The sequence below is a fragment of the Stegostoma tigrinum genome, chromosome 18 (genome assembly GCF_030684315.1).
Source record: "Stegostoma tigrinum isolate sSteTig4 chromosome 18, sSteTig4.hap1, whole genome shotgun sequence".
Taxonomy (NCBI): domain Eukaryota; kingdom Metazoa; phylum Chordata; class Chondrichthyes; order Orectolobiformes; family Stegostomatidae; genus Stegostoma; species Stegostoma tigrinum.
In genome coordinates this window covers 48,503,057-48,526,403 of record NC_081371.1, presented here as the reverse complement: position 1 = coordinate 48,526,403, position 23,347 = coordinate 48,503,057, and the positions used below count along the sequence as shown (strand labels likewise).

General features: G+C 40.8%; 1 protein-coding gene across 2 annotated transcripts in view; it reads left to right on the top strand.

The window, feature by feature from the left end:
* Positions 1 to 23,347, top strand: part of polr3b (polymerase (RNA) III (DNA directed) polypeptide B) — a 79,671-nt gene that overhangs the window by 5,788 nt on the left and 50,536 nt on the right. For both annotated transcript variants that reach the window (XM_048548807.2, XM_059652516.1), the window contains exons 5-11: positions 1,116 to 1,191; positions 2,076 to 2,176; positions 2,261 to 2,352; positions 5,455 to 5,572; positions 7,316 to 7,424; positions 18,208 to 18,330; positions 18,778 to 18,894. In XM_048548807.2, coding sequence (XP_048404764.1) covers positions 1,116 to 1,191; positions 2,076 to 2,176; positions 2,261 to 2,352; positions 5,455 to 5,572; positions 7,316 to 7,424; positions 18,208 to 18,330; positions 18,778 to 18,894 — 736 coding nt within the window. The remainder of the gene's footprint in view (positions 1 to 1,115; positions 1,192 to 2,075; positions 2,177 to 2,260; positions 2,353 to 5,454; positions 5,573 to 7,315; positions 7,425 to 18,207; positions 18,331 to 18,777; positions 18,895 to 23,347) is intronic.

The window sequence follows — 23,347 nt, the reverse complement described above, 5'->3', positions numbered from 1 at the left end:
AAGCTGAACCAGGTAATGGTGGGAGATTTCTTTCCCTAAAGGACATGAGTATACCATTTTTTTTCAGTTTTGACAAAAATTAATAGTAATTCCATAGTCACCATAATTGAGGCTAGCTTTTTGTTCCAGACTTGCTAATTTAACTTAAATTCCACCAGCTGTTGTGGTGGGATTTAAACTCTGCATTAGCCAGGGACTTCGGATTACTAGTCCAATGACTCTATCAGCTCCTGATTAAAAGAAATATGAAACCCAATGCTGAAAAGAACAGTTGACCAGGAAACCATCACCATGAAGGAAGCTGAATATTTGGGAATTATGAGAGACATTGAGCCAGCTGCATGTGCAGGATGTGTCCCAACTATCATTAAGTTGCACAAAGTAGACAATTTGCCTTTGCTTCCTTCTCTTTGTACCCCAACTATCCCTTATTTTACGCCCCCCCCCCCCACCCATTGCTTCTGGGGCAATCATTTCACACCCTCCCATTGTTGAAAAGCTCAGTGGGCTCCAGTGTAAGAAGCAGTTTGTTCTACTTGAGAAAAGAGATATTTCTGCTGGACATTTTAGAAGGTGCAAGTTAATAAGGATGGAATGTTGTAACATTTCAAGTCAGGCTTCTGAGTCATTCATTTAATGAGTTTTGCCGCATGCCCCTCAGTGTTTTCAAATAATATCATGTAAGGACATTTTCTTATTGTCCTTTACAATACTGTATCAATCATTACATGTTGACATAAAATTGCATTATGTAATGACTCTCACTACTTCACTACCACAACACTTACGGTTTAATATGAGCACTTCAAGAATAATTCATTGGCTATAAAACACCGAGTTGTCTGGTGGTTGTGAAAAGCACTTTATAAGTACATGTCTTAAGAACCTTTTGAAATGTCGCTGATGTCAAAATTGGGGCAGTCAGTTTGTGTTCCATAAGCTCCTATAACAACCGTTATTTAACCTGTTCAGATAATGGACGTACAGTAACTCCCGTTGTCTTCAGAATAGCGCTACAAGACCTTTTGCATCCATCTGAGATGACAGAATAGGCTTGTCACGTTAGTTTAGATTTGGTACTGGTATGTTTCTTTTGAAGAATATGTTTGTTGCAGATACCTGAATATTTATATTGGAGTGCCAGATGTTGAAGAAAGTTTCAACGTAACCAGGCCTGTTGCTCCACATGAGGTACTCTGCAAAATTCTTCTCAATGAGAATGTTGTGATTTCTTATTGTTTATACTATAGGAGTTCTTCTGTAGCGGATAATGTCCCTACCTCTAGATTAACGGCTCTGTGTTCAAGTTCCACTCCAGTGCATGCTGGTTAGGGAAGGAAATTTCCTGAATCTATTCAATAGGTTGATAATCAGCCTGCAATCCGACTGCTGCTTCCCAACTATTCTTCAAAGGGGGAGAAGATGTTTATGTGTGAAAATATACCCAGCCAAGGCTGAATCGTAATATTATACTAAATCCAGCACCTGTATTGAGAATTTTACTATATCAATTAAATCGTACAGTTACCTCTCAGGTGTTCAGCTGTAGTTTGTTCAGGAGTCTTTGACTGAGATCTTGCTTAGTTCACTGAGACTTCTCCTGTCAATAAGTATTTTCCCTGAGCAGCTCGCATTGACAAGTAATCTGTTGTCATTCTTTCCTGAGCATTGCTGTGTGGGACCTTTTTTTAGGAATTTAAACAGAAAATACAATTTTTGAAAGCACTCAACCATAATCCTCTTTTTCAATGCAGATTGTTTAGTTGGGTGCTTGATTTTATTGATTGATATATTCCCAACTTGCCTTCCATCAGCTTAGGCACAGGAGATATTCTTCCTGTCTCCCTGTAATTATCTGTTAGTCAACCTCCAATGATTTTGCTAGTTTGCTGTGTGTGACCATTCTGTTCAGTTCAGCAGTGTCACCACAATTAACAAATGTTGATATAATTAGCAATTATCACACAAATTGGTTTCTACATTTCAAGTAGTGCTTTGATTTGTAGCCAGTTGTTAACCATTTTCTTAAAACGAATAAATGACGAATTGATGTCTATTTGTAATTCTATGTTCAGTGTCGCCTGAGAGATATGACATACTCTGCCCCAATTACAGTGGACATTGAATACACTAGAGGAAGCCAGCGAATAATACGCAATGCATTACCCATTGGCAGGTAGTAAGCAAATCAATCAAAAGCTTCATTTTTCTTTTATTCTTTATTGTTCTATCTAATATTTAATCTTTTTTTCTCTCCCAGGATGCCTATAATGCTGCGTAGCTCTAATTGTGTGCTTACTGGGAAGACTCCTGCAGAATTTGCAAAACTGAATGAATGTCCTCTGGACCCGGGTAATTACCGATTACCAATATAACTGGATCTTTTACTCGAGGTTTTGGAAATCTGTGAATCCCATTCATTATAATGTTTAGGTTCCTGGGGCCTTAGAAAAAATAGAAGTGATCAGATTGAGACATATGAATTTCTTAGAGATGACAGGCTAGAATCTGAGGGACTGGGAAATCTAGAGCTCAAGATTGCAATCTCAGATTATGGGGTCAACTATTTGAGGCTGAGATGAGAAATTTTCACCCTTTAACAGGTTGTGAACTTTTGGAATATTCTACCTTAGAACTATGGGTGCTGTTGTTGAGTATATTCAGGACAGAGGGCAATAGATTTATTTTGGCTCTAAGGGAAGTGTGGTGTGTGTGGCAAAGAGGAGTAGGGTGGAAGATTAGCCATGCTTGTTTCATGTTGCCTCCCTGGCAATTCAGTACAGATGCCCTTGGCTTCATATTGACTCATCATGTGGGAGGCAGGGATATTTTGCAGACCCTGCGTAAACTGGAGTACTGTATTCAATGCTGGACATCATATTTGGAAGAATATTAAGGCTTTGGAGAAAATGAAATTTACCAAGGATGACATTTTCAGTTATGAGGAAAACCTGAACGATGTCATTATTTCCTTTGAGCAGAGAATGTTAAAAGATTTTATAAAGATGTTCAGAATCATGAACAAGTATAAAGGTTTCCTTTATGCTGTAAGTAGTTATAATCTGGAATGCATTGCTTGAAGAGCTGGTGGAAATTTGGCTTTAATGCATTTAAGATGTTGGAGTCAGACATCAGCCACTTGACCCATTGAAGCTGTACCACCGTTCAATGAAATCACGGCTGACCTGATACGCCTTAACTCCACTTTCCTGCCTTTTACCTATAACTTTGCTTCCCTTGCTAATTAAAAATGTGTCCATTCCAGACCTCAGTAAGCTTAATGACTAAGCCTCTCCAACCCTCTATGGTAAAGCATTTCATGGATTCACTGCCCTCAGAAGAAATGCCTCCATGTTTTTGTTTTAAATGGATGACTCCTTACTCTGAGATTACTATGTTAGCTAGTCCCAGACTCTCCAACAAAGAGGAAACATCTATCCTATCCATCCCAGTAAGAATCTTTGGTATCTTTCAATAAGATCATCTGTTAGGCACCTAAACTCCAATAATTACAGGCCCAACCTATTCAACCCCTCCTCATAGGAATATCTCTCCATATCTGGAATCACCCTCGTGAACCTTCTCGGCTTGCCTCCTTATTTAGCAACCTTCAGAACAGACTTTGATAGATACCTGAATATTTTGCAAGGTAGTTGGAAACAGCAAGGGCAATTAGGGATGGACGTCAAATGCTGGCCAGCAATGCCCACAGCCCATGAGTGAATTTAAAAGAAAAGGCCAATGGAATAGCTCTAACAAAAATCTGAGACAGGCGCAAGTTCAAGTGGCCAACCCCAACAGCTCTTTCTTATATTCAGCAGCAGCCTTTACCTGGAAAAAATGCCTTGAGGCCTTTATAGAAATGAAAAAAAGATTTAAACCAGAGAAAGTGATGCTAGCATTGGTGATCAAATTATTGGACTGGTGGGTTTCCAGGAGGAGAGGTGAGAGATTGTAGATTGAATAATTATGGACTTGGGGAGAGAACAATTAAGTCAGTAATGAGCTAGATCCAAGGTGGATTGAGAATGTACGGAAGATCCAAAGATTCCATGCACAGATATGGAAGTGATGAGGGACTGAAGGGAGTTTCAGTACACATGACTGAAGCTAAATTTGTGAATGAAGTGTTTGCTTTTGTTACCTCAGAAATACCAATCAACAGAAAATCAGCACTTGCTCTGACACATTTTTCAGAATTGTGCAAAACTCTTTTCATGTAATTGTGAAATGCAATCGTGGAGGCTAATCCAGTTAATAAACTGGATCAGCAAACTGTTTTGGCTTGTTTAGGCCAAAATGGCATAGTAATAGCTCAGACGCAGAATGAGTGGTCAGTCAGTCTCTTGGTTCTGTTCGTTGAGGGTGCCGTGCTTCCCATGAACTGACAGGATTCCCCACACTTAAAGGCTGTAAGAATTAAAGATTATAACTTTGCTGTATTTTTGTGGACTGAAAAGGGAAAAGGTTGTCTTAAAAAACCAAGCCAAGGATTACACTTTTTTTTTTTACAAGCAAGTTACCTGACTTATTGCAAGTGCTGATTGTACAGCTGTTGTGTAAGATTGAAGCCTCTTTTAGAAAGAGCTGAGTCCGGGGTGAGGGTGGTGGCAGTGCACTATGTATGAATGGAGCGTTGGCTGGCAACAAAAAACTGATTGATCTGTGTATTAGTGACCAGTTACTGTTGGCAAAAGTCTTCTACCTGTCAACAATTGTTATTGACTCCCAGCTAACTGAACAACTTGGGGGTGTGAATGTTTGAGGGAGAAGCTGTCAGACCTCTGAAGGGAAGGAGCTGCTTTTGCTCTGCAGTTAAAAAGCACCTCAAGCCAGAAGAAAGCTAGCCTAGTTTCCCTCACCAGCTATGACTTTTAATTGGCAAGTCAAAGACCTTCATAAATGTGAATCAGTCATCCTGAGCCTCAAGCAAGCAAGAGAAGTAAGATCGAGAAGCAGCATTCTAAAAGCACAAAATTCATCTTTGCAAACCCTGTGGACAGGGATGATTGAACTGCTTCCCTAGTCTTTTTCCCCCAATGCATAACACCAATATTTTCCCTGTCTGTCTGTTTGGGAAGTTAGAATTTTAAAACTAGCAGTTCACTGTCGACAATTCATTGTCTGTTGTCTGTTGTCTAACATTTTTATAATGAATAGTAGCTCTTGTTGGGTACAAAAAGCTGACTATACTTTATATCAACCAGGGTCTAAAAGACTGACAAATTAGAAAATTATGCAAAATTTGCAAAATCTTTAACTTTTATGAAGACACTGGTAATAGTGGAGCTTGATTTCAAACATGCTACTGCAGTGAGGCATAACAGTAGATACTGAAGGCACCAATAAATGAAAGGAAGATATAGCTTTGCAGATGATTTTGTATTGCTACCTTATTAGAATAATTTCCCATGCAGTACGAAATCGTCATTAAACCTTTAATGTCTCTTGTAGGTGGCTATTTCATTGTTAAAGGTGTTGAAAAAGTAATTCTTATCCAGGAACAACTTTCAAAAAACAGAATAATTGTGGATGCAGACAGAAAAGGAACTGTTGGCGCCTCTGTGACCAGGTACTGCATTCCGTAATCTGATTGAAATTATTAATATAGAATTCAGAGCCACATTCACTGATAAATCTCATTAATTCTTGAGTCTTTGAAACTGGGATCTTGACAATTTACAGGATGCCAGAATCAATTCTTAGGAATGTCAATGCTTACATTTGAGCACATTTACTTTGTGTGCATTATTAGAACTGCTGATACCATGTATTTACTTGACCATTTTTAATATAGTCTAACTATTCTGGCGTTGGTTTTAAAGCTTCAACCATGCACATTGATGTAATTTCTACAATGGTTCAGCAACATTTAACTATGCAAGCTTGTTTAGTACAAAATTGTAAAATTGAAGATGATATATAAACTGAATTGGAGACAGCTTTGCAGCACAAAGTAAATATTCTTTCAAATTAGTTACTCCATTTTCCGTAATTCATTATTGCTATTAACCGTCCTGGTTAGTTTTGTAGTTACACCCTGCGATTAAAAACTTCAGCATTTTACAACTTAACCAAACTTGTTTAGAATAAATAAAATATCATAGATTGAGGAAAACAAGGCAATCTAAACCGACAATGAAAATGATTTAGAAAAAAAATTTGTTTTTTGATCAAGCTTGAACTTCTTTCTCATTTCTCCTTCACTCATATCACTAGTTGATTGTTTGTTGCATGTGCAAGGGAAGTTCTGTGAACAGGTTAGAAGTTTGACTAATCGGTATGTGTTGATGGATCATAAATGTTTAATTACAGCTAGATCTTTTTCATTTGTAATAAATAGCAATTTCTGTTAACACAGAAACCTGGTCCAAGTTTTCTCTCAACCTCCGTCCTAAAGACAGTTAAATTGGGAAATTCTGTACTTTGTAAAATCCTTACTGTTTGTGGTGGTTCTGAGAATAGTTGGACTTGATTTCTAGTGCACTACGCGTGTGAGGTTAACAGATGGGAATGTGGAATCCAGGAAATAAATGGATCAGCTATGATTTTATTGAATGGCAGAGCAGGTCTGAAGAGCAGCTGGCCTACTTCTCCCACATTATGTGTCCGTACAGGAAGAGTGCTGCAAGGCATGCTTTGGCACTGAGTTAGTGAGTTATTTCGCATTTGAGCAAAATTTGAGCTGGGAATGTTTGATTCTTGATGCTAATTTTCCAAACGGAAGGCATTTCATTTCCCTTTGGCTAACACCCTGTAACTCAATCACCACACTAATATAAAGTTATATCATTAGGGTTTGAAGTCAGTCATTTATATGCTGAGATGGTTTTGTCTTTTGGGCACCCAATATGGGTTTGGTTGTTCTAAATGCAATGATGCATTAACCTGAACTTCAGTGTGTAGTTTGAACATAAATTAAAGGAGAACATCTTTTAAGATGAAATAGATTTTGGGCTGGGTTTGTTTCAATAAAGTTAGAATTGAGTCACGTAATTACATTTGGAAGTCTTGCCCCTTTTTAATTCAAATATATAACCTTTAATCATTTACTCAGAATGATGGAATGTGTGGATTCTTTAAAAGAACTATCATCTTGAATAGATACTTTACCTCGTCTAGGTACTCTAAGGGTGATGGTGGACTCTTAGCTGACAGTTTACATCTGTTGTATGACAGAATGCTGCACTGTAAATGAAAATGTTAGTACCAATTGTTGACGAACCAAATAGTTCATTATTTCTGTAGCCTTCATTTATTCTGCTTGTTTGCATATTGCCTAATGATTGGAATCAAAACTCTACTCAATTTGCAGCTCTACTCATGAGAAGAAAAGTAGAACAAACCTAGTTGTGAAGCAAGGCAGGTACTACCTGCGACACAATACTCTGTCAGAGGACATCCCTATTGCAATAATATTTAAGGTAATGATTTAAAAGTTTGCTCTGCTATCACCATTTCTGATTTTTTGAACTCATATTTTTGTATTAGTGAAAATAGCCAAATGTAAGTTCTTTTGTCTTCGTGAAAAACCCAATGCATTTGGAAATAAAACAACTGAAGTTTGAATTCACACAGTGAATTGATCCGCATTTCATCAACCAGTGCGCTATGTATTTGATCTTTAGATCCAGACCTCATTAAATCTCATCCTGATCCAGATTATTTACTGGGAACTCCATTTCTGGTTGGTTAAATAAACGTTGGAGGAGTGATTTGAAATTTATCTGCTCAAATTTGTTTGATTTAAACAAAGATTAGCTACTAATACACGATGGACCACTTGTGAGAAGATCATCAATGATATTCCAAGTGAAACAGGCTGCTGATGCTCCACTGTACTTTACATGTATGGTGAAGGGAGCTTGGCAAAACAACTTTTCTCTTTACAGGCACGGACTGATATGTTGTGTCTTTCTCATGCTTCTCTCTTTTCATTTGTTTGAAACATTCAGTTGAAGTGTGCTAGATAATGATTGAATAACTCTATGGCTTATGAGTGCACTCTTGTCAAAACACATCCAGGCAAATAAGGAATTGTGATTTTTATACTTGCCTGTCTCCGAGAATTCAGAACTCGGATTCAGGTAAAGCCATTTAGACTTGTGAGCCTGTTCCATCATTCCCTGCAATTGTGGCTGACTTTTGGCTTAACTCCATTGATGGAGAGGTGATGACTTTTTGGTATTATCATGTGACTATTAATCTGAAGACCCAAGTAATGGTCTGGGCACCTGGGTTCGAATCCTGCCATGGCAGATGATAGAATTTGAATTCAGTAAAAATGTGGAATGGAATGGTGACCATTTAATTGTCAAGGAAAACTACTGTCCTTTGGGGAAGGAAACTGCCATCCTTAACTAGTCTGCTTACAAGTGACTGTAAACCCGCAGCAAAGCGATTAACTATAAACTGCATTTTGGGAAGCTAGGCTGGATAATGAATGCTGGTCCAGCCAGCGCTACCCATGTCCTGTCCAAAAAAACTGCCTTGAATCAGTGTCCTACTTTGTCTAGTTAAAATACGCTTGACAAATCTACTGGAATTTTTCAAATACCTAGCCGGTACAGATGATAAAGAGCAGCCAGCAATTTACTTGAACTTCTAGCTTTTGATCAGGTCCCACATAAGAGATTAGCATGTGTTTGGGGGTAGTGTACTGACATGGATGGAGATTTATTGGTAGAGAGACAACAAAGAATAGAAACAAACACGTCCTTTTCCAATTGGCAGCCACTGCCTTGTGGGGTGCTGCAAGGGTCAATGTTTGGACCCTAGCTAATCATAATATGTATTAATCATTTAGGTGAGGGAACTACATGTGTAGTGATTGCAACCAGGTGGACCTCATTGACTCTGAATTTGACCCAGGTTAATGACCATAAATGGGAAAGCCCTGGCTGACCAATGTAAACAGGAGATGTAGAATCTCCTCAGTTCAGGGAACTGACCCTGAGCTGGCTGGCCACAGCCGCTGTACTGTGCACAAGTAAATGAAGGGTGACTTGGTGATGGGATACTGGCCTCTGTGCAATTATTTCACTGGGGACAGGAGAAAACTACATGCCTGAAGGGCATCAACAGTCATCTTGGAGTTGGAGTAAGCGTTTCTGACATCTTGCCTTTATTTGGGAAGCTTGACTCATTTATTCTGCTGTCAAAGACTGGGCCTGGTATGTGGAAAGAATGTGATACTTTTTCCAGGTAAGTGACATTGGGGCAGATAAAAAGCAACGAGTAATCATTTTGACTGTTTGTGGACCTGCAGCATTTTTGGTTATAAGGTGCTTAACTTTTCCAGAGGCACCAGACACTAAACCTTGCAAGAGTTGATGGAGTTAGTCAAGGAATATTACTACCCCAAACCGCTACTCTAATTCTGAGATGCTAGATCTGTGAGAGAACTGGGGGAATCGGAATCGGAATCGGAATTGGAATTGTTGCCAAGGTTAAGGTGACTGGTAGAGGCATGTGATTTTGGATTAACCCTGAATGAGATGCTGAGAGACCATTTGGTGTGTGGGATTAGTGACGTAACCATGCAGAAGTGCCTACTAGCTGAAGCCCAGATGGACTTTAAACAGGCACCGCAGCTGGCCTTGTCGTTAGAAAATGTGGCAAGTGGAGCGTGGGAATTACGGGGTATCCCAATGGAAATGGACATCCTCGCCTGCCCGACAGCTTGGTGAACACCACTTGAGTGTAGACAATCACAGAGCCTCATGCAGGGCATGCCCTGAGCAGAGGGACCTTGGGCCAGCTCACAGCAGAATCCCACAACAAAGCCGAGCCTTGGCTGATTAGCTAAGAAGTTCTTCAGGATCTGGGCCGGAAAACCATTGTATTTGCTGCTCTAATGCGAACTCAAGACAGCAAAGGAATCCTACAGGGCCTGACTTGAGTAAGAAAACTTGTAAGCTGGTACCCAGGAGAATGCACACTCTAGCAAGTTCCCCACCATGTGAATTGGAACAATTAAATTGCTTAGCGACCATCCAAATCAGAACCACCTAAAATGAATGTTTGGTTAAATGGTCACCCAGTTCCCATGGAGGTTGCTCCGAGTGCCGCTGTGTCTGTGATTATAGAAGTTGTCTTTAATAAGATTTGCTCAGGTCTCCAAACCTTTAGGTTTGTACAAGATCTCAGGCAGACTGAGAACGTACACTGGGGAGCCATTGCTGTTTAGCAGTATGACTGTGGTTCAGATCTCCTATGAGAAGCAGTTGGTGCTGTTCCCACTGGTAGTAAAAGGCTCAGGCCCAAGCCTGTTGGGGCAGAATTGGTTGAGAGAAATTCACCTGGATTGGCTCAGCACTTTTTGGTTAGAAAATTGTTACCTCAGTGAAGTCCTCGTGAAATACCCTGGAGTTTTGCAGGAAGAGCTTGGGACTGTCAGAGGGGTCAAAGCCACTTGACATGTTGACCAGGAAGCATTTCCATGACTTTGCAAGGCCCACCCAGTGTCATATGCCTTGTGGTCAAAAGTAGAGACAGAATTTGGGAGTCAGTGTATTTGCAGAATGGGCAGCACCAGTCTACGAATCTGTGATTATATGCACCAGCCATACCAGTTGTGAAGCCTAATGGCTCAGTTTGCCTTTGTGGGGATTTTAAGCAAACAATAATTTGTTTCTCACAGCTGGATAAATACCCAGTCTCTCACGTAGAGGACTTGTACTTGAAATTGGGGGTTTGGGGGGGGGGGGGGGGGGGGGGGTCGCAGTCTTGTACGAAGCTGGAGATGAGCCACACCTACTTGCAATTGTGACTGGATGAGGAGTCCCAGAAGTATACTACAATTAATACCCATAAGGGTTTATACCAATAGACTAGACTGTCATTTGGGGTATCATCAGCCTGCATCCTTTCCAGCAGACCATGGAGAGCATTTTACAAGGGCTACCCCAGGTTATCATTTATCTGGACAACGTACTAATAACAGGGAAGACCAATGAAGAGCACTTGGAGAACTTGGACATAGCGCTTAAATGTTTCTCCCAGGCAGGCGTCCACCTTAGAGGGGAAAAATGTGAGTTTCTGGTGCCCCAACTGACCGACTTGTGTTACAGAATCAACAGCCAGGGTAAAGTGAGGGCGATCAAAGGAGTCCTGGCTCTTGTGTCTGTACCGGAGCTTAGTTCTTTCCGTGGGTTCGTGAATTATTACAGAAAATTCTTATGTAACTTGGCCTCCATCTTGGCACCCTTACACCTGCAATGGATAAAGGGTTAGCCTTAGAAATGGCCATGTGGCCAAGAAGTAGCCTTTAGGGAAGTGAAAAAGCAGCTATCATCATCTAAGGTGTTGGCCCACTGCAGTCCAAAGTAAGGGGTGCTGCTGACATGTGATGCCTCCCCATACGGCAACGGGGTAGTGTTAGCTGACCGCTGGCCCGACAGAGTGAAACGCCGATAGTGTGTGCTTCCTGGACTTTGATACCAAACACAAATATGGTCAGATGGAGAAGGAAGGTTTCATGGTCATCTTTGGTGTGAGGAAATTCCAACAGTATCCTTATGGATGGGAGTTTGTCATAGTAAGAGATCACAAACCCCTGCAAGAGCTACAGAAGGAAGACTGTGCTGCTCATAGCTTTCACTAGAACTTGTCGTTGGGCCTTTTATTCTCAACTCATGCGAGTTAGAATGCTGTTCAGGAAGCCAAGTGGCTAAGGTGGATGTCTTGAGCCACCTCCTATTGGCAGATAGTCCACTGGTGCTGCCTCCCTGGAAGAGTCCGTTTTGGTTTTAAACTTCCTGGACACATCTCTGGTCACCGCTGACAATATCCGACTGTGGACGTGAAAAGATCCTGCCCGAGTGAAACTAAAAAAGCTGGTGGTAATGGGAGAGGCAAAAGGGCCATCGCAACAGGACTGAAACCTTTCTGTACTTGGCAAGACCAGATCACCGTAGAGGATGGCATGTTACTGTAGGGGGCAAGGGTAATGGCCCTGAGTAAAGGTCACCTCCAGATACTTGCAGAACTGCACCAGGGCCATCTCGGGGTTTCCACAAAGAAGATGCGAGCAAGAAGTTATGTTTGGTGGTCACGGTTGGGTGCCAACAAAGTTGCATTGGTAGGGCAGTGCTTAATATGCTAACAAAGAGAAAAATTGCTACCAGCAGTGCCCCCACACTTGTGGGAATGGCTGGGCAAACCCTGGACTGAGTTGCATGTTGACTAGGCTGATCATTTCACGGCCTCTGTTCCTGGTCATCGTGGATGCTCAATCAAGGTGGTTGGACATGTATAAAGTTCGTTCGGCCAGCTCGGGGATGATGATTGAGAAGCTGCGAGCATCATTCACAATGCACAATCGCTCAGAAGTATTGGTTGTGTGCAATGGAATTTGATTTACCAGCAGGGAATTTAGAAAATATTCAAAGTCAAATGGCATTTGGCACATAAGGACAGCTCCATACCATCCATCCATCCCGTGGTCTCGCAGAAAGAGTGGTCCAAGTGTTGAAGGCAGGCTTAAAGAAACTGCCTACAGCATCACTTGATATAAACTCTCCTGGCTCCTGTTCAATTATAAGAACCACACTGCCCCCACCCCCCCATATGCGCGCGCGCACGCGCACGCACACACACACACACACACACACACACACACACACACACACACACACGTACGTCAGAGCTAGCTCCAACAGAGTTGCTGATGGGGAGAACACTCTGCATCAGGGTAAACCTGACGATCTCAGACCTGTGGTGGGGAGGGTGAAATGGCAGCAGGATTGCCTGGGCATTAATTTTGGGGGGGATGAAGTTTGGCACCTGGACCATGGAAATGGCCCTGTATGGGTATGAGGTGAGATTGATGTAAGGTCAGGTCCCATGACTTAGAAAATTTGGGTAGGTGATACAGTCCTGAACAAATATGGAGATCGCTTGAAAGCTGTTACCTCAAATGGGGCAGGAGCAAAACACATCTGGCTCCTCAGAACAGTCAGAAGGTCCATCTAGTGTCAAGATAGATGTAGCCTCAATACCATTGCAACTGGAAGAGGAGGGACTCTGCTGAGACACTCCAGACGCAAGAGATTTGCTTCGGTCTGGTACAAGCCGCCTGTGTCAGCGTCAGAATCAGAGGAACCTGACCTGGGGTGAAAATGTCATGGAAAAAGCTACATGAGAAAAACCAGGCCTGTGTCGCTGAACCTCAGGCCAGGGAATGGGATGTAATGATTCAAACCAGGTGGACCTCTGACTAGGAGATCCTTGATTGGGGTTGTTAACCTGGGCCAATCAAGAAGCCCGAGCTGACCAATATAAACAGGAGGTTTAGAATCTCCTCTGGGATTGACTCCAATCTGGTTGGTTTACAGCCAGTGCACTAGTAAATAAAGGATGACTTAGTGATGGGATACCAGCCTCTGCGGTTATTTCAAAATATAATGTCTCCAAGTTTGCAGATGACTCAAAACTGGCTGGGTGGGAGGATGAACTGAGTTTGCGGAGAACCTTCTGTGTGATTTGAACATGGTGAGTGAGTGGACGTGTGCATGATAGATGAAGTATAATGAGGATAAATGTGAGCTTATCCACTTTGGTATCAAAAACAGAAAGGTAGCTGATTACCTGAATGGCAAAAGGTTGGAAAATAGGGAGGTGCAGTGAGACCTGGGTGACCTTGTACATGAGTCACTGAAAGTAGGTAATGTAGGCTTCAGCAGGCTGTGAAAATAGCGAATGATATGTTGGCCTTTTGAGAGAGTGTGAGTACAGAACAGGAATGTCATGCTGCACTTGCCCAGGACCTTGGTGAGACCACGCCTGGCAAATTATATGTGGATTTAGCCTCCATATCCTAGAAGGCTGTTCCGATTATGGAGGGCATGCAACGAAGATTTCCTGGACTGATTCCTAGGCTGGCAGGACTATCCTGTGAAGAGAGACTGGATTGGTTAGTACTATATTCAGTGGAGTTTAAAATAATGAGGGGATTCTAATGGAAACCAAGAAAATTCTAATAGGTTTGTACGGGGTAAATGACAGGTGTTCCCAATGACTTGGGAGTTGAGAAACAGGTTCACAGTCTAAGGTTACAGGCTAGGCTGTTAAGGGCTGAGGTGAGACATGTGTTCACCGAGAGAGTGCAGAGCCTGTGGATTTCTCTGCCACAAAGCAGTGGAGGCCAAAACATTGAATATTTTCGTGAAGGGGTGAGACGTAGTTCAGAGAGCTAAAGGGATCAAGGTGTAGGGAGAAAGCAGGAACGCAGTAATGAATTAGATGATCAGCCATGATCATATTGAATGGTGGAGCAGACTCAAAGTATCAAAAGGCCTACTGCTAGTCCTCCTTTCTGTATTTATAGCTCTACTTATCACAAATTTTAAAATTATATTAATTGAGTTATCGTTATCTTGATGAGGAAATTATCTAAAAAAACAAAGTAAAATCAAAATACTGCAATAAAACGGACCTATATGTCACAGTCCACTTTTAACAACTCTAGCCTGAACGTGAAAATAAATCTATTTTAAGCTGCCATGTGAGAATCAAAAATTTAAATCATTTTTCAATACTTAACTGAAGCTTTATGCAGTGTAATTGATAGCTGTCCATTTAGTATTGCAGTGCCAAACATGATATTTAGAATAAACACAGTCTGAGAGAAACTCAGCAGATCAGGCAGCATCTGTGGAGAAGAAACAGTTAATGTTTTGATTTCAGCATGACTTTTCCTGTCTTCTGAGGGTGAGTCGCATTGGACTCAACATTAATTCTTTTTCTTTGTGTTTCCAAAGATGCTACCAGACTAACATTGGAAGACTGCTTAAATCAAATACTGATTTCTGTACCTGTAAAAGCAGCAACAGTCTAATTTGGGAACATAACATTTGATCCTATTGCTTGACTGTCCAATCTTTTTAACTCAGCTTAATGGAATTTTTGTTCAGCTTGATTTGGGGGAAAAAAAACTTTCATCATCATTTGGATGTTTATTTCAATCAGTTACCAGGAGGGGGCAGTTGTTCCCCATGATATAATGGGCTGTAGCACACTTGGTTAATGTTATGTCCCTGTGGGAAGATTGTATGGCTCAAAGCTATAGATCATGACCATGTACTGAATTGCCTACCAACCCCCTCTGTTCTTTTGCTTAGTGTGCAGTTAGAGACTCAGGACAGTGGTTTGCTGGTAATTTGCTGAACTTAAATTAAAATAACCATCCTCTGTCCTGCAACGTTTTCTTGTGTAGTTCGGTAATCTATGTAACTTGCTTCTCCCACAATTTGGGATCACAATTTATTGCACAGCAAAGCAGGCAGAAGCACCATTTGTTCTCTTCTGAAGCATGAGATAAAATAAGAGAATAAAAATAATGTGAGGAGGAGATTGGCTTCTCTGGAACCTGGTGAAGCTGAGCTGAGCGCTTCAGATTCGGGGATAAATCTTGGCTGGGACATGGGAGAACTCCCTGCCTTGGCTGTTGGATCACTTATCTCCACTTGAGAGAGAAAGGAAGATGGAAGATAGTTTAAGGTCTCATCTACAAAATAACATGACTAGGTATGCAGCGTTCCCTTTTACTTCATTGGAGGTGCCAGATTTTTAAATTATTCTATGGAGTGACTAGTTGAGCCTGTACACTTGTGGCGTGCAGCAGCAGTGCTAACCAGTCAGTCAGGCTGAATACCTTAAGTACAGCATAATATTCCAGTCAGTCAGTGTTTTTTTTGGCAGCTTTGCTATTTTTGACAGCAAAAATTTTGGAAGCCTGTTTATGTGAAAGCTAGTTCAGAAGAATAATTATTGTTATTGAATTTGTCAGTTTGATGTGATGGTTGAACTTTTGTAAATATCTGGCATGGTCCCATAGCGATGCAAAGTACTGTGTTCACACCTAAGAAATTTTGACTTGTGCACACCTGTCTCAGTTACGTGAAGTGCACTCTGTCAGGGTAATCCGTCCTTGTCCTGTTGTGGGAGCCTTAGTGCGACTTTCTCCTCACGTGTTTTAATGTGGCAGAGTTCCAGATAAGTTAGTACAGAAACATTTCAGAACCATCTGAATACCACACTGAGTTGCCCTACCATTGTGCAGGGCCAGCTTCTGTAAAAGCAGCAGGAAATCAGTTTATCATTTTCTTCTTTTCGTGATGGCTTTGAAAACGTGTTCTATATCATTGCTAAACAGCCTGGCCCTAGATGAGAAGTTTTAAAGTAGTTCATATTTTGCACTGCAATGTATTAAATGGACAGATATCAATTACACTGCATAAAAGTGTCAGTTAAATATTGAAAGCTTAATTAAAATTTTTGATTCTCACATTGCTATGTTTTTGCGTTCAGACTAGATTTGTTAAAAGTGGATTTTGAAGTATCGGTCTGTTTTAATTACATTGCAAGTAGGTGCAGGAGTAAACCACATGGCCCTTAAGCCTGCTCTGCCATTCAGCACGAGCGTGGCTGGTTCTCTGCATGAACTCCACATTCTTCCTTTATCCCTAGATTCCCCAGATATTGCAACCCTATATACATTCAGAAGTTTGGAATCCATTCCCTCTGGGGTTGAGAATTTCAAAGATTAATGACTGACTGAAGAAATAGTTCCCCAGCTCAGTCCTAAATGATCAGCCTCTTATCCAGAGGCTGTGACGCCATGTTCCAGATTCCCAGCCCCAGTTTCAGTGAGATCACCTCTTATTCTTCTGAACTCCTGAGAGTACGAACACAATTCACTCAACCCCCTCATTTTAGGGCGGTCCCTGGCCACGGGAACCAATCTAATTGTACCACATCCAATGCAAAGTGGAGATACAAGTCCAAAGGTTTTTTTTGGATAGTAATAGCGCCCAGGAATATTGGAAAAGGCAGGAGATTCTCCCTAGATAGTATAACCGGCCTAGATAATAGGACTGGTGGAGGCAAATAGGCCTTCACGTGATGGTTGAATGAGTAAATTGACTATCACTAGCAATAGGCTCTGAGATATCACACTAATTGGTTGTGGAGAAAAGGTACCGGTTGCTCGAATCATTTTCACCTCATTACTAAATGTTTAGAGAAATTGGATGCATAAAAGTGTATGGAGTTTAATTTCTGTGAACAACTGGAAAATTGGTCAGAACTCTCAAGTTAGAGATAATAAGAACTGCTGATGCTGGAGTCAGAGATAACAGTGTGGAGCTGGAGGAACGCAGCAAGCCAGGCAGCATCAGAGGAAGAGGAGATATCAACATTTCGTGTCGGGACCCTTCAGAAAGGTTTTCTAAAGAAGGGTCCTGACCCGAAACGTCAGCTTTCCTCCTCGTCTGATACTGCCCGGCTTGCTGTGTTCCTCCAGCTCCACACTGTGTTACCTGAGAAATCAAATTAGTCTCTATTGTACAATTGACAAGAATCCAAGTTTAGAAAATGCAGTTAGAGATTGCATTTCTCCAAGTTACTTGTTTCAGACAGCACCGGAAACAATTCTTTTGTAGAATTGAGGAACAAAGCCAAAGAACAGTCCAGTGGGCGGTGGTTGAATGGAATCATTGTAACTTGCAGCACATGAGACCATTTAGCCTGCTGTCCCTTCACTCGCCCTTTCTCTCAGAATGCTGCATTTTGTTCTGTTATTCAGTAAGTTCCTCACTTGTGGCTCTGTCCAGCTGCCTTTGAAAATGACTTATAGAATCAGTTTTCACACCCTTTCAAGTCGAGTATTCCAGAATCTGGTAAATCCAACTGATAATATTCTCATCTCCTATTTAGATATTTTGCAGATGATTTAAATCTATGACTTTTGATGACTGATCCATTTGCCAGATGGAAAATGTTTCTCCTCTTTGTCAAAATACTTATCTTAAGAGAAATCACTTGAAATTCTGAAGCTCAATTGAACTCAGTTGCTTACAATTCAGTTGCAGTTGATTTGTGCCTTTTTTCGTTCTCCTCTTGGCTTTTACAGACCTTTTAATTTAATTTAATGACCAAGACTGAAATGCAGTTTCTGAACCGTGAGTTTGGAACCTCATGTAGGATACATATGCTCCTTTTTTATTAATTCATGGACGCCTTAAAGGCAACCAGTGTTGAGTCCTCCAGTGCAGTTCCTTGCCAAAGCCAGATGGCATGGAGTGTAAGAGAAGCACCAAGCCCTGCTCTGAATTCAAGCACCAACAATGCTTCATTACCATAAGCAAATGTTACTGTGCCGATGGAAAATGCTAATATTGCTGTTGACTGTCACTCCTATTGTAGGCAATGGGTGTAGAGAGCGATCAAGAGATTGTACAGATGATTGGTACAGAGGACCCAGTGATGTCTGCCTTTGCTCCAAGCCTGGAAGAGTGTCAGAAAGCTCAAATCTTCACCCAGATGCAGGTGTGCCTTTTATCAAGTCCAGCTCTTTCAATATGGATGTTTAACTGCAGCCTCATGAGCTTGGCCATATAATCAGCTGTTTAAACACAGAGGGGAAAGGAAAACAATTCCTGGACCTTAATAAAGTCTTAAGGGAAGAGTGCCTGGTTCTTGATATTTACTCTTTAGATATTTTAACAACAATTTAACAAAAGGGAGCAAAGCCAATCCCAGAATTGTATATTGTGTTGCAACTCTACAGTGCAACACTGACCTTACGCTATAGTATTCTTACAATATGTACGATGAGAGCTTAATAGTAAAATGCAATAAACAGAAGAAGTGATGTGCTTGCTATTAATCAATCTATTAAGGGAGCAACATTTCTTCTTATTCAAACAGTGACTGTGAAATATGACTTCATTCAGCATAGCTCAGCTATTTTTCTTTTTCTGTTTTGACTTGCAGGCATTGAAGTACATTGGAAACAAAGTGCGCAGGCAGAGAATGTGGGGAGGACCAAAAAAAACCAAGATGGAGGAGGCCCGGGAGTTGCTTGCATCGACCGTACTTACCCACGTGCCGGTAAGCGTCATTCGAAGCTAGAGCTGGTTCCTTTTTAGTTACTTGCTTGTGGGAATAGGTGACTTTGGTTTTCTGGCGTTTATTGCCTGTCCCGAGTTGCCGCTGAGAAAGTGGTGCTGAACTGCCTTTTTGAACTGCTGCATTCTCGCAATTTTTAATCCAGTGACAATGTCCCAGGCTGTTGAGGGAGGCAAGGGAGGAGATACCAGGGCTCCTGATAATTCTTTTGACCACAGCTGAGGTGCTAAAGGACAAGAGGACTGTGAACATTGTCCTATTCTTTTTAGAAAAGGCAGGGACAGATTGATCTGTAATTTCCTAGTCTATTAGTCTAACCTCCATGGGTAAATTAGTATAAAGAATTTTGAGAGAGATATTATTATCTGCGCTCGGAGAAATGTGGAATAATCAGGGATATTCAACATGAAGAAAATCAAAAATTGCTGGAAAAACTCAGCAGGTCAGGTGTCATCTGTGCAGAGAAAGCACCGTTAACATTTTGGGTCCAGTCACCCTTCTTCAGATGAATTTTTGAGTTGCTGAGTTTTTCCAACTTTTTCTGATTTCCAGCATCCGCTGTTCTTTGGGTTTTTAAAAAAGTATTCAGCATTTATTTGTTAAGGGAAAGTTGCGTTTGACACATTTGATCAATTTTTTTGAGGAGGTAACAAGGAATGTTGATGAGGATAACACATTTGATGTTGTCTACGCGGTCTTTAGCAAGGTTTTGATGAGGTCTGCCATGGGAGACTGGTCAAGAAATTAATAGTCCATGGGTATCAAGGCAAAGAGCCATAATGGATACAAAATTGACTGAGGTGCAGAAAGCTGAGGGTGATGGTAAAGGAACAAGAGTTTCTGACTTAACCATTCATTCAAGCAGTAAGTTCCAGACTTCCAGCACTGTCTGGACTCACTTTGGCTTCTACCTCTTGCCTTAAATCTCTGCCATAAGACCATGAGATATGGGAACAGAATTAGGCCTTTTGACCCATCAAGTCTGCTATGCCATTTGATTTTAGCTGATATATTTCTCAACCCCATTCTTCTGCCTTCTCCTAGTAATCCTTGATCCCCTTACTAATTAAGAACTTATCTATCTGTCTTCAAGACATTCAATGACTTGGTTTTTGCAGTCTGCTCCGACATTGAATTCCACAGATTCACCACCCTCTGACTGAAGAAATTCCTTCTCATCTCAGTTCTAAGGAACCTTCACTCTGTGGCTGTGCCGTTCAGTCCTAGTCTGTCATACTAGTGGAAACATCTTCTCCATGTCCACTCTATCAACATTCTGTAAGTTTTGTTGAGATCCTCCTTCGTCCTTTTAAACTCCAGCGTCCTACACTGCTCCTGATATGACAAGCCCCTCATGCTTGGGATCATTTTTGTAAACTTCCAGTTTTATCAGTGATAAACTCAACATTGTAACCCTTCGCTTCACCTTGAATTAGACTTGCTAGGCCATTTCAGAGGGCAATTAAGACTCAAACACGCGTCGCTTCGGGTCAGGAATCACATGTAGACCAGACCAGCTAAGCAGGTCAGATTTCATTCTTAAATGATACATATGAACTAGATGGATTTTATGATGAACAATGCTATGTTTATGTTAACCATAAACTAGCTCTCAATTCCAGAAAAAGATTGAATTTATATGCCCCCCCACCAATTTTTGTGGTTGTATTTGAAGTCTTGCCTTCTGAACATCAGCCTATGCCTTTGGAATACTGTTCAGTGACATTGCTGTTTTGACACTACCTTCCTTTGGATCACTTATGTCCTGAATAAAGAGTATCAAGCATTTTGAAAAATGTAGAGTGGGTTGCTTTTTGCTGCAATTTGCATGTTTTATGCAGCACCCCTGTAATTGACGTCTGTGGTGGTGATAAATTGAAAAGTCTCATACTCCTTTTGAATAATGTGGGTGTTTAACTGGTTGGCTACTGTGGCAAACCACTGAGCACATATGTTCAAACAGTGCTGTAGCTGCAGAGTAAATGGGTTCATATTTCAGATTGGAGCCCCATATTTCTTGCTTAGTTGGTGGTACGGTTGGCGAATTAAATTGCATTTGAGGACTTGTGCACAGAAATCAAAACTTGCACTCCATTGCTTGTACTGAGGGAATGTTACAATGTAAGAGGTGCCACCTTTCTGATAAGATGTCTTCCCTCTTATGTGAAGGTACAAGATCCCTTGTACCATTTCAAAGAATGCCCTTGTCAATACTTATTCCTTAAGCTATATCAAAAAAAATCAAATTGCTGTCTGTGAGAGCATTTATTGTCCATCCCTAGTTACTCCAAGGGGCTTTGGTGTGGATCTCGAGTCACATGTAGGCCAGACCAGGTAAGGGTAGCAGTTACCTTCCCTAAAGGGTATTGGTGAACTGGAGTTTTCTGACAATTGGCAACGGCTTCATGGTTATCGTTAAACTTCTGTTTCCAGATTTTGGTTTTGTTGAACTTGTATTCTATATTCTATGGCAGGCAAATATAGTTCCCCAGAACATTACCTAGATCCCTGGATTAACTGTCCAACAATAATACCACTAGACCATTGTCTTCTTGTTGTCCAAAATGTTTCCTACATGAGACCAGAAGCTACACTTTTAATTATGCAATATGTAAAGTGACTTGGAAATATTCAGTACTTGTGTAAGGTGCCCTCTAAGTGCATTTTTTTTATAGTTTGAGGCGTAAACTTTAATTAGTGCTGTCTATGCATCTTTCAGACTCTTAGAGAAATCCTGCCACAGAATAGATGAAGTTTGATGGAGATTACTTCTGACACATTCATTTGTTGCCTGCTGTGTTTGCAGAATTTCCAGTTTTTGTTTTAGATCTCCGATGTTAATATTTTCTCTTGATTTCTATCATTAGGATATTCTCTATAAAGTGAATTTAGATTTGAATAATGTTTATTCCTAAGCATGTTAATACTTAAACAGATGTCAAAAGTGCTTCGGATCGTTTCTTTACCATTTACTTCAATAGAAAAGTCAAATTTAGCAGTTTACAGAAACTAATTGGTGAAAATAGCATATTTCTGTTTTGTAGATTTAATTTGATAAAGCTTTTAATTAATATTCAAAGTGTGATAATACCTCCTATCATTCAGCGGGTGTGACAGCATTATCTTAATGTCTAACTCTTACTTTTCACTCTTGCGATGTACCTTCTGGGTGTGTATATATAAATATGTCTATATTTTAATCTCTTACAACAGTCAGCACATATTTTCTTTTTATTTGGCATCAGTCAAACAAAGCTATTTCGATGATTCTAGTGCTGATGCTGTTTCCTCCCACATTGCGGACAGTTCTGTAATGTGACGAGTGTTCCAATAGTTATCCATTTTATTAACAATCAACTGCAGATTCTAGTTAACCAATTAAAATGGTCCTCCACTTTGTTATTACAGTATGAGTAAAGCACTACCTTTAGTCCTTTTGAAATTACCTTTGTATTGTCTTAGACGTCATGAAGTCAGCAGCATCTTAGTTTGTGGATCATTTTTAACAGTGCTTCATGCTTAAATGAATGTATAGTAACATAAATTTCAGGCTGGCTAAAAGACTTTTGAGTCTGTGTACCTCTTCTGTTCTCAAGTTTTCTCTTCAGCCCGTCCAGCAATCCAAATCTGATGGAATTCCTTTGGTAAATGTCTAATAATGCTGAAATCTCAAATAGTGATGAGTACTTGCCAAGAGCAGCAATTAGGAGCGGGCTCACAGCTGTCTGTACTACTCCTTTTCATATTGCCAGCCAAAGGGCATCTATGATTTTCAAAAAAAGACCATCTTGCAGGATGATAGTGCAGATCATCTACTGAGACCTTCAGCCATATATTTTACTGCTCTTAGACTTGATTATTCTAATGCATTCTGCTCTACCTTCTGAATGTGACTTAATCCAAAGCCATACTGTCCTTTTCTAACTTGCATCAAGTGCTGTTCACTATCACCTTGCTGATCTACATTGGCTGTCCCTCTGGAAATGTCTTGATTTTAGTGTTCATCTTCATGTATAAATCTCTCCATGGCCTTGCCCCTATCTCTCTCATTCTCTTCAGTCTTGCAACTCTCTGAGGTCTTTGCATGCATCTAATTGTGACTTGTACATTCTTGACTTTGACTACTGACCCTGGTATCAATTTCTTCTCAAAACCCTTTTCCTCCTTTAACTCACCCTTAAAATCTACCTCTCTTGGTCACCTGGACAAATACCTACTTGTGTGGTGCTGTGTCACATTTTGTATTCAAAATTCAGTTCGAAGTTTCCCCAGCATTCTGTGTTTTTTGCTATCTGATTTGTTTAGAGTAGTTGAGAAGGTTGGTAATCAGAGGACACGCCATTAAAGCAGTTGGTAAGGGGACCAGCTTGGGGGCATGAGAGTTTGTTTACCTTATGACCTATGTTCTGGACTCCTCTATCTGAATGGGCAATGG